The sequence below is a fragment of the Tupaia chinensis genome, unplaced genomic scaffold (genome assembly GCF_000334495.1).
Source record: "Tupaia chinensis unplaced genomic scaffold, TupChi_1.0 Scaffold000365_1, whole genome shotgun sequence".
Lineage (NCBI taxonomy): Eukaryota > Metazoa > Chordata > Mammalia > Scandentia > Tupaiidae > Tupaia > Tupaia belangeri.
This window is the reverse complement of record NW_006159862.1, coordinates 1,216,558-1,228,586: the sequence shown is the minus strand read 5'-3', so window position 1 is coordinate 1,228,586 and position 12,029 is coordinate 1,216,558. Positions and strand designations below refer to the sequence as shown.

Below are 12,029 nucleotides of genomic sequence, written 5' to 3'. Positions count from 1 at the left end.
ATATATAGTCATTTCATATATATATATATATCAGAATCTGTTAAAGAGACTGTTACTTCACCAGTCTACCCATCACTGTTGTAAACTCCAAGAGACAAAACTAAGGTCCAAGTAGACTGTCTGCATTCGGCAAAGGTTGACTCTTACTAAATAATTCTTGACATTTTGAAAGATCTTTTCTGATAGATAAATCTATGCATGTGGAATGACCTCAAAATGCATTTTGGCTTTTGCATGTAAGCAAGAGGTAATGAATAAGATAAAAATGTCAGTAACTTTATGTGCTTCTGTTATCAAACAACAAAAAAAGCAAGTCGGCCATATTCCATTAGAGCTGAGAAAAGAGCCTTTCCACATCACTGCTGGTTCTATAAAGTGCCACTGGGAGTTAATAGGTCATATTTATCTTGTATTAGTTATTAAAATACCCAGAGAACATTATGTTAAGTGATATAAGCCAGGCACAGAAAGACAAATACATGATCTTGCTTATATGTGGAATCTAAAAACATCAAACTCAAACAGAAAGTAGAATGGTCGTTACTAGGAACTTATGGGGGGGTATGAGAGAGAATAGGGAGATGTGGTTGGTCAAAGGATACAAAATATTAGGCAAGAGGATAAGATCATGAGATTTAATTTTATAACATGGTAACTATAACAATGTATTCTGTACTTGAAAGTTGTTAAGAGTAGATTTTAAATGGTCTCACCACAAAAAAACAAGTGAGGTAATGGGTATTAATTAGCTTGGTCTAGTCATCCTATGAGGTATACACATATCAAAATATGTATGCCATAAATACATGTATAATTTTTATTTACCAATTAAACATAAATAATCTTAAAACTAATCAACATGTTAATTTTACTAAATTGGGTAAAAGGTTTGTAACCTTTAGGAAATACCTAAAGCTTCTTGATTCCTGAAAACATTTTATCTGAGTTTCTGTTGACATCATCCCCACCTCTAGACTTCTACCTGGTAAACATGCCTTCCACTGGGCGATGACATTAAGGTGACAGACTGTCGATCAACAAGGTCCAAGGCCTGGATGGCAGATGAGCCAAAGACAAACTTTAGCCTGGGAAATAGAAAGGCTTCAGATTAAAAGGCTTGATTCTCAAAGTTACCACAGCAACCTGTCTCAAAGTTTTCCATTCTCAGCATTTTTTAAAAATTTATTTTTAATTTGGAAAAAAAATAGGCAATGTAACAAAACCCACAGACTCACTCACTTCCCAGAATTAATAAACATTGACATCTTGTTCATTTTAGATCTTGGTTTTTTTAAATATAAGAGTAAATTAAAAGAAAAAAAAGAGAAAAAAGAGTAAATTATTATACTTAACTTTATACATCTTTCCACCTTCCCTTCATCCCTGAGGCAACTACACCACGTGTTGGGTTCTTTCCTGTTAATGTATTTTATATTTGATTATGCATAGAACATATGTGTGTGCACATATATACTTATGCATAGGTATGCATATATTTACACATACAGTATTAAAAGTTTTAAAATAAAGAAGGGATACTGTATGCTCCTTTTGGCAACTTGTATTTTTCCACTGAGTACATAAAAAAATGACATGTAATTATTTATTTATTTTAATTTCTGAATAATAATCCATTATATGTATAAGCTACATTTTATTGTTATCTACATTATTTATCCCTGTATACATTCCTTGGTACACACATATGAACATTGTTTTGGTTATGTAGCTAAAAGAATTGCTGAGTCTCAGGATATGTGTATTTTCTTTTTTTTTTTGAGAGAGAGAGATTTTTGCTATAGGACACATGTGTTTGTTGGAGAGATAGACAGAGAGACAGAAATAGAGAAATCACCCCCACAGAGATGACTACATCGCAATCCCTTCTCCTCCATTCTCCTCTAGGGATTTTGGGCATGCATGCATGTGGTGTGAGTTTTAAGCCACCAGGTCAGGGATCTGAACTGCAGTCAACTATGTGGAGTTCAACGCCTTAATCATAATTCCACCTGCTGGTCCAATATGTGCATTTTCAACCTTAAATAATATTGCCAATAGCTTTCTAAAGTGAAAATAGTATTCCCACTAGCACTGTATAAGAGTTCTAGTTTCTTCATGTCCTCATCATTATCAGACTTGTTTTTTTGTTGTTGTTGGTTTTTTTGTTTGTTTGTTTGTTTGTTTTGCTATAGGGCGTGTGTGGTACCAGACAGAAACATAAAGAAGGGAAGTGAGAAACTATCCCGCAGAGAGGATTGCCACGCCACAATCCCTTCTCCATTCTCATCTTGGGATCCTAGGCTAGACACATGTACCTGGCATGATCCTCAAGACGCTGGATTCAGTTAATGTTTGACCATTTGATAGGGGTTAAATTTGTACTTCTGGATTGGTAATAAGGCTATGCACTTGTTAAATGATGTTTAAAGGGTCTTAGAGCCTCTTCAAACAAATGATATATCAGGAAAAAAGTCTGATAGGTGAGAAAATTCTTACGATATGTGAAATGAGACAAGTTGGGCAAAATTGTACATTTAGAAACTCGGTTGTGCTAAAAAAATTCTTTAAGGACATCCAAAATCATTTCAAAATAAAAAAAATTAAGGAAATATGGCAACTGGGGCTGGCAGGTGGCATGGTGGTTGAGGCGCTGGACTCCCACGTGGCCATATGTGGTTCGAGTCCTAGACCTGGCCGCTTGCTTTCTCACTTTCCCTCTCTCTCTGGTCAAATTAAAATAAATGAATAAATGAATTAGGTAAGTAATTCTAAAAAAAAAAAAAAAAATGCAGTAAATAAAAATGTAAGTGTGATTATTATTGGATAGCATGTTGATGCTTTTTGTATTTTTTTTTAATAAAACAGCTTTTTACGATGACTGTGGTTATTTTTATAAAGTGGAAAATAAAATGACTATGCTGAATTCAAACTAAAGAGTTAATGTTTCAAAGAACTCAAATTCTGGGGCTACCAGGTGGCGCAGTGTTAATCACTGTGCTGGAATGCCACATGGTCGACTGTAGTTCTAGTACTGGATCTGGTAGCTTGAAAATGTCAGGTGCATGTACAATCATGCCCAAAATCCCAAGAGGATAATGGAGAAGAGACTGTGGCATGCCTATCCCCTCAGGGGATGATTCTCACCTTCCCTCTCACTGTTTCTCTGGTAAGTGCATATGTCTTATGGCAAAAATCTTAACCCAGAGATGACTACATCGCAATCCCTTCTCCTCCATTCTCCTCTAGGGATTTTGGGCATGCATGCATGTGGTGTGAGTTTTAAGCCACCAGGTCAGGGATCTGAACTGCAGTCAACTATGTGGAGTTCAACGCCTTAATCATAATTCCACCTGCTGGTCCAATATGTGCATTTTCAACCTTAAATAATATTGCCAATAGCTTTCTAAAGTGAAAATAGTATTCCCACTAGCACTGTATAAGAGTTCTAGTTTCTTCATGTCCTCATCATTATCAGACTTGTTTTTTTGTTGTTGTTGGTTTTTTTGTTTGTTTGTTTGTTTGTTTTGCTATAGGGCGTGTGTGGTACCAGACAGAAACATAAAGAAGGGAAGTGAGAAACTATCCCGCAGAGAGGATTGCCACGCCACAATCCCTTCTCCATTCTCATCTTGGGATCCTAGGCTAGACACATGTACCTGGCATGATCCTCAAGACGCTGGATTCAGTTAATGTTTGACCATTTGATAGGGGTTAAATTTGTACTTCTGGATTGGTAATAAGGCTATGCACTTGTTAAATGATGTTTAAAGGGTCTTAGAGCCTCTTCAAACAAATGATATATCAGGAAAAAAGTCTGATAGGTGAGAAAATTCTTACGATATGTGAAATGAGACAAGTTGGGCAAAATTGTACATTTAGAAACTCGGTTGTGCTAAAAAAATTCTTTAAGGACATCCAAAATCATTTCAAAATAAAAAAAATTAAGGAAATATGGCAACTGGGGCTGGCAGGTGGCATGGTGGTTGAGGCGCTGGACTCCCACGTGGCCATATGTGGTTCGAGTCCTAGACCTGGCCGCTTGCTTTCTCACTTTCCCTCTCTCTCTGGTCAAATTAAAATAAATGAATAAATGAATTAGGTAAGTAATTCTAAAAAAAAAAAAAAAAAATGCAGTAAATAAAAATGTAAGTGTGATTATTATTGGATAGCATGTTGATGCTTTTTGTATTTTTTTTTAATAAAACAGCTTTTTACGATGACTGTGGTTATTTTTATAAAGTGGAAAATAAAATGACTATGCTGAATTCAAACTAAAGAGTTAATGTTTCAAAGAACTCAAATTCTGGGGCTACCAGGTGGCGCAGTGTTAATCACTGTGCTGGAATGCCACATGGTCGACTGTAGTTCTAGTACTGGATCTGGTAGCTTGAAAATGTCAGGTGCATGTACAATCATGCCCAAAATCCCAAGAGGATAATGGAGAAGAGACTGTGGCATGCCTATCCCCTCAGGGGATGATTCTCACCTTCCCTCTCACTGTTTCTCTGGTAAGTGCATATGTCTTATGGCCCAAATCTTAACCCGCCCCCCCCAAAAAAACAAAACCAAAAAACAAAAAACCTTACATTCCTTGCTACAGAGTAAGAAAGAAATACTAAGGCTTCAAAATTAAAATGTTGAACTTCTTCATTTTCAAACAAACTAGTATCACATAACCTACTACTGGGTGATGGGAAAGAGACTTTTGCTTTTACTAAACATGTTAAGATTTAGTCTTCGAGGAAAAAGAAAAATTTGGCAAGAACCTTACCAATTAGAGATAATCACAATTAAGAATGTTTTAAACCGGCTTTGTCCACTTTATGATCTACTGTGAACATTTTCTGAACTTATTAGTCATTTCTCACTTAACGACCTGCCAGTTTAATGCCCACTTGTACTTTTGATCTGCCAGTTGTCCAGCACGGGAATCCCCTTTCTTTGTCTTGTTACCACAGTTGGTTAGAATTCACTAGACAAAAGCATTTGTAATCATGCAAGACTACATATTTTGTTTATAAATTTGTACTTTATTGTGAGCCACAGCGGTATTCTGAAAATATAAAAACGATTATGCCAGATTGTGTTGTGATGTATCTTTGTTTTCTGGCACTTATCTAATGCGTACTTTTTGTAAGGATAGAATTACATTATTCTCATGTGGTTTTGCATGATATTTATTGAAGAATGCCCTGTGGGACCACTGAGACACCACTGGACATTCACCTTTAAGTTTCTCACTTATTGATCAATTCACAAAAACCAAACTTAGTCGTTAAGTGAGGGGTGCCTGTATATTTCTATGTTACTTTTGTTTTTTGAGAAGTTTTTGCAATAGGGCATGTGTGCTCACCAGAAAGACAGAAAGCGAGAAATCACCCCCCCCGCCCCCCCCAGAGGGATGGCCATGCCACAATCCCTTCTCCATTCTCCTCTTGGGATCTTGGGCACGCATGCACATACGCCTGGTGTGAGTTTAAGTCACCAGGTCTGGGACTCGAACCACAGTTGACTACATGGGAGTCCAGCGATATAGCCATTATGCCAACTGCTGGTCCCTCTATATCACTTTCTTTTTGAGAGAGATTTGTGCTATAGGGCACATGTGCTCACCAGAAAGACAGAGACAAAGAGAAAGAAAATGAGAAATCATCCACGGTGGGGGGGTGGGGGTATGTGACCACACCACAATCCTTTGTTCATTCTCCTCTCAGGATTTTGGGCACAGATGCACACGAACCCAGCATGAGTTTCACAGTGTGAGTTTCAAGCCAGGAGTCCAGGACTTGAACCACAGAAGACTACGTGGGAGTCCAGCGCCTCAATCACTATGCCACCTGCTGGTCCCAATCACTTTTATTGGCTATAAAGAATTCTACCATAAAGATGGATCACTTTTATTCTCTCTAAACTCTATTTTTGGATAATTAGATTGTTCCAGGTGTGTTGTTCTGTTTTACTGCTACTATAAACAATACTCGAATATCTTCACTGTAAAATCTTTATGAACATGCATGATTACTTCCTCTGAATACATACTTACAAGTGGAATTTCTAGGTCAAAGAATATGTATGTTTTAAAGTGCTTATTAGCTACTGCCAGAGTACTTTCCAATTTAGATTCTTTGTTTTTTTTTTTTTTTTTTTTTTAAGAGAGATTTTTTTGCTATAGGGTACATGTGTTTGCTAGAGAGACAGAAAGCGAGAAATCACTCCCAGGGGAAATGGCCACACCACAATCTCTTCTCTTTTCTTCTCTCAAGATTTTGGGCATGCATGCATAAGTGCCTGGCGTGAGTTTTAAGTTTCTGGGTCTGGGACTCGAACTGCAGTCGACTATGTGGGAGTTCAGCAACATAACCATTATGCCATCTGCTGATCTCCAATTTAGATTCTTAACAGAAAGATATCAGCCATCCATTTATCCATATTCTTGCCAACATTTCTTTTATGGAGTTGCCAATTTTATAGATGAAAAATTATCTTACTACTTTAATTTGTATTTTATGGGCACTAGTAAGATTTATCTTTTTTTTCTCCAATGTTTTTGGCTATTTACATTATTTTCTTTTTTAAGAAATTTTTACTTTAGGACACATGCGCTTGCCACAGAGAGACAGAGAGAAAGAAAGGGAAAGTAAGAAATCACTCCCTGTGGGGATGGCCACACTGCAATCCCTTCTCTTCCATTATCCTCTTGGGGTTTTGGGCATGTACACACCCTCCCAGTGTATTTTCCATGTTGCCAGGTCCAAGACTCAAAATATGCAGTCAGTCCTTTTGGATCCAGCCACCTTAACTACCATGATAACCTGACTGGCCTGCATTCTTTTATTATTTGCCCATTTTCTTTGTTTTTAAAGTCATAGTTTATTTTTTTCTAATTATGCATACTTGTTATACACATTTAAAAAAGAGAAAAAGTTAAAGCCCTTCCCTAAATTCTACCTCCTTCCTTTCCTTTAGGTTAACCTCTAGTATAGGCTCATATGTATCTTTTGGGACTTTTAAATATAAGTGTATATATGAAATAGAGTGTTATTTATTCCTAGGAAGCTTTCACTTTTATGCTGCTGTTGAAAATGTAATTCTATTTTTGAATTTTTGGTATGAGGGAAGGGAATTTTGGTTTCTGTATTTTTTAAATAACTGGCTACTATTTTATTTACTTGTTTTTTAAAGTAGTTATATTATCTGTAAATAGTGATGATTGACTTTCCTTGCAGAAAGTATACTTCTAATTTCTTCTGTTAGCATAACAAATCCTAAAGAATGACCAACAAGAGAGGCAAATAAGAGAATATGGGAATGTACTGTCCAAACTGATGTCAGGTCTTCATTTGAGACAGATTTTTAACAATCATATCAAGAAAATATTGTTCATTCATAGTTTAATGTTGTAAATATTAAGAGTTGATGTTGAATGGATTTGGCTCTTCAAACACATTAATGGTTAAAAAGAAACTAACACATGGGACCAGCAGATAGCGTGATGGTTAAGGCATTGGACTCCCAGGTGTGGTCACTCATAGTTTGAGTCCCGGACCTGGCAGCCCACTCTCTCACTTTTCTACCTTCCCTCTATCTGTCTCTCTCTCGTGAGTGCACATGCCCTATAGCAAATAAATAAAAAAAAAAGTAAACAATTCTTTAAAAATATATATAATCAAACACAATAGGATATGTACTTACGATAACAGATGCTCATCAGGAACTGTAAAATGGGAATGCAAAAAAAGTTAATCATATTAAACCAGTGACTATAGACATAAAAATCTATAACCAGAAAAGACTTCTATTATGCTAGCCTATGGTCTGGTGGTTAAGGCAGCTACATTCCACATGGCTAACTGTGTAGTGTGAGTCTTGGATTCAGCAGTCTGAGAAACACACTGGGCATGTGTGTGCGTGTTCTCAAAATTCCAAAAGGAAGAAATGGAGAAGGGAGTATGGCATGACTTTCCCATGTGGGGTGCTTTCTCACTGTCTCTGTCCTCTCCTCTCTCTTAAGTGCATATGCCCCCAGCAAATTAAAAAAAGAAAAAAGGACTTCTATTTAAGATGGTGATTTGAGGTCAGCAGGTGACATAGTGGTTAAAGGGCACTGGGCTCCCACATGGTTGACCATGGTTAGAGTCCCGGGTTGGCTTGCTTTCTCACTCTCCCTTTGTCTTTCTCTTTCTGTCCCTCTCTAGTCAAATTAAAATAAACAAACAAACAAACAGAGTTAAATAGTTCTTAAAAAAAAAAAAAGATGGTGACTCATGTACCTAACATTACTCCTTCTCCAAAACCTATTAATATAATAATAAAATAACTTTTTTAAAAAAGCACATAGCCTCAGCCCAGCTGCAGAGGTGCACATTGCTAAGAAGTTTTAAACTCTACAGGCTGGAACCACATGGGACGCCCAGGTTCAATTCTCAGTCCAACCTGTAAGTTGGGTGTGGTGGTCTGAGCCTGTAATTCCACTGACAGGAAATTGAAACAAGAGGATCACAACCTCAGGACTAGCCTCAGCAACATAGCAAAATCCTGTCTAAAAAAGAGCCAGGTATGACAACACACCTGTAGTCCCAGTTAAGAGGCAGGAGGACTGCCACATGATGAGATCGTGTTTTAAAAACAACCCATACGGCCCAGCCACAGTAGTACAGCTGGATGCCGACAGGGACCTTGGCAGGCTCCCACATGGGAGATCCTGGCTGGATTCCTAGCCCAATGAAAACTAACAAACAAGGTTAACAGCGCATGCAAGTAGTTCAAGCTACTTGGGAGGAGGGAAGGAAAAAAGCCCTATCCCATCCAACTACACATAAAAGCATAAACTCCTAAGGATGAGGACAACCAGAAATAATAGCTTAGATGTGTTAGAAGTGGATAGAAGAGTGGGAAATAATTTACAAGACCGGAGAAAACTCAAACTAACCAGGTGAGCCAAGCACCAAGCTAATTAATACACTCCAGAATTTAATTCTCTATAACTCCTCAAAAAAACTTCAGAAACTGGTGGCAACAGTTCTGGAGATAGGAATGACACAGGAACACTAAAATAAGGAAAAGTCTTTGAAAGTAAGTTTAAGAAGTAGTAGGACAACAAATGCCCTCCTTAGCTCTTTCTCATCCTGGCAAAAGACTAGGTTTAATTTCTAGAGAGGTTCAAAGGTAGGATGTCTAGACTATAGTTGGTACAGGGGAGGTTAAAAGTATCACATTGAAAACCAAAAGGACCTGTTCACTTCCCCAACACCCCTCCCATGATACAATCAGGTCTTCACCCTCAAGGCGGGAGACTAGAAGTATACACTAGGAAATCTTACAAGCCTGAGATGAATGATTTCCACTTCTAGACAGTCTAGTGAGAACCACCATGATGATATTTGTATTCCATTAGCCCCTTCAGGGTTTCCAATAATTTTTTTAGTCTCCCATTTTTTTTTTTTAATTGCCAGAGAGCATGTGAGCTCACCAATGACGGCACATCCCCCAACGAGATGCGGCCATATCACATTTCTTCCATTCCTCTTTCCTATTAGGATTTCAAGCATGCACACATGTGCCTGGCTAGCGTTTTTGTTTTGTTTTGTTTCCCAGAGAAATTTTTGCTATGGGGTGCCTGTGCTTGCCAGAGAGACAAAGACAGAAAGCAAGAAATCATCCCCCAGGGTGGATGGCCATGCCTGAGTCCCTTCTCCATTCTCCTCGCGCGCGTGCACACACACACACACACACACACACACACATACACACACACACACCCTGCATGATTATTAGCAGGCTGTGAGAACATTTTAAGATCATCTGGGTCCAGGACTCTGGCCATGTGGGAGTCCAACAATGCAACCATTAGGCCATCTGCTGGTCCCTGGCTAGCATGTTTACAGGCGACAGATTCAAAGGTAGGATGTCTGGGGGACTACACTTGGTACAGAGGAGGTTAAAAGTATCACATTGAAAACCAAGGAAAAACAAAAGGCTCTCCTGCTCACTTCCCCAACACCACTCTCATTATACAATCAGGCCTTCACCCTCAAGGGAGGAGACTACAAGTATACACTACTATTCCCATTGCCACCAGCTGTATAGGATCTAGCAACTTTAACTTCCACTCTTTTTTAAAAACATTATTTTATTATTTTTTTTTAGTTTGACCAGAGAGAGAGAGGAAGCAAGCTGTCAGATCTAGGACTTGAACCATAGATAGCCATGTGGGAATTCAGCACCTTAACCACCATGCTGCCTCTGTTGTTTCCAACTTCTTCTCTTTTATTTTTTTTTTTTGGAGAGGTTTTTGCTATAGGGTGCATGTGTTCGCCAGACAGACAGAGACAGAGAGACGGTGAGAAATCTCCCCCTGGGGGGGATGGCCACACCGCAACCCCTTCTCCTCCATTCTCCTCTTGGGATCTTGGGCACACACGCACGGTGTGAGTTCTAAGCCACCGGGTCCGGGATGCGAACCGCAGTTGACTACATGGGAGTCCAGCAACATAGCCATTACACTAACTGCTGGTCCTTCCAACTTCTACTCTTAAAATAATTAGCCAACTAAGTATTACCAGACAACAAATGTAAGACAGGGAGCAAAACAGAAGAAAACAAGAGAAAAAAATGGCAGAGAAAAGACCATTTCAAACCTTTTTTTTTTTTTTTTGAGAGTTTTTGCCATAGGACATGTGTGCTCTCCAGACAGAGAGGGAAAGTGAGAAATCACGCGCCAGGGAGGATGACCACGCTGCAATCCTTTTTCCTCCAGGGATTCTGAACATGTATGCACACGCACCTGGTGTAAGTTTCAAGCCACCAGTGCAGGAGTCTAACCAGCTTGCAACCTGCTGACCCCTGGCCTATTCTTTTTTTTTCACTTGGAGGAGATAACAAAAGTTGTCTTTCAAAACACAAGACACCCAAGTGAATGTGCAGTGGCAGTTTTGTGACATAATTTGTTACTTATAAAGTGGCCGTTTTTACACTGGAAAAGTAGTTCTAATTAGTCTATGCATTTTGATTAGTATCCTTTTCTATTAGCAGGCTGTGAAAACATTTTAAGATCATCTGGGCTAAGAGATGGTGGTGAACAGTCACAGCGCACCCTCTGCTGGCCCGAGGAAAAAAAACGTACTTTCACAATATCCAGTAGACCTATGAATTTTGTGGCTACTTTTCTGAACCAAATGTGTAAGACCATTAAAGCCAGTAACAGAATTTGAGGGAAAAATGCAAGCTTAATAATTTAAAATGCTGAATAAAATAATTCGAAATTTCACTTTTCTGTAACTCTCCGTAAGCTTCTGCGCGGTCCCCTCGGCTGGCCAGGCCCTTTCTCACGTGTACCCAGGCAGCTCCCAGCACTTGTCACCTCTGGTCCGCTCACGTCCTGAGGGAGGGCCTCCGGCAACGGCGCTCTTTAAGTATTTGCTGTATATCATATAATATTGGCACTTTTACTAGCCCAAATTTCTCTTTTTTTTTCTTTTAATTAAGAGTGCGGGGTGTAGAGATAAAACCACATGGAAATACCGCGCGGAATGGGGGCGACGGACCTCCCCGCCCAGGTGCCCGGGCCGCCGCCCACGGCACAGCACACTCGCCCACCGGCCGTACTTCGTGCGCTCTCCTGCACCGCGGCGGCCATTTCGCTCAGGAGCTCCTCCACGACCCCCGGCAACGCGACGGCCATAGGCCCACAGTTAGCCCTAGCCAGCAGGGGCGGCGGCCACGACGTTCCAACAGCGTCCTCCCGGGGAGAATTCCCGCCCCCTCCTGCCGGGGGCGGGTCGAGACGGAGTGACGTAGGCGTACGTCACCGCGCATGCGGACGGCGATGCTGACGATTCTGTGACGTCACGGCACGGCCAATCAGGCGAGCGCTCGGCGCTGAGGGTGGGACGTCCCGGGACCGCGCCGGCCTGCAGTGCGCAGAGGACGCGGCCGAGCATGTTCCGGCTCCTGAGCCTGGGCCTCGGCCGAACCCTCCAGCGGGCCGCGGTACGGCGGGGGCCGGGGGGCGCGGCCCGGCCGCGCCCCGG

General features: G+C 40.2%; 1 protein-coding gene across 2 annotated transcripts in view; it reads right to left on the bottom strand.

The window, feature by feature from the left end:
• ZSWIM7 (zinc finger SWIM-type containing 7) overlaps nucleotides 1-11,782 on the bottom strand; it is a 19,477-nt gene extending 7,695 nt beyond the window's left edge. Inside the window, exons 1-3 of one of the 2 annotated variants that reach the window (XM_014589603.2) lie at nucleotides 11,596-11,782; nucleotides 7,693-7,714; nucleotides 983-1,085 (exon numbers count right to left, since the gene is read on the bottom strand). In XM_014589603.2, the coding sequence (XP_014445089.1) occupies nucleotides 983-1,085; nucleotides 7,693-7,714; nucleotides 11,596-11,680 (210 nt within the window). In that variant the 5' untranslated portion in view covers nucleotides 11,681-11,782. The remainder of the gene's footprint in view (nucleotides 1-982; nucleotides 1,086-7,692; nucleotides 7,715-11,595) is intronic. The other variant, XM_006153181.3, reaches the window with a different exon arrangement.
• Between the last annotated feature and the right edge of the window lie 247 nt (nucleotides 11,783-12,029).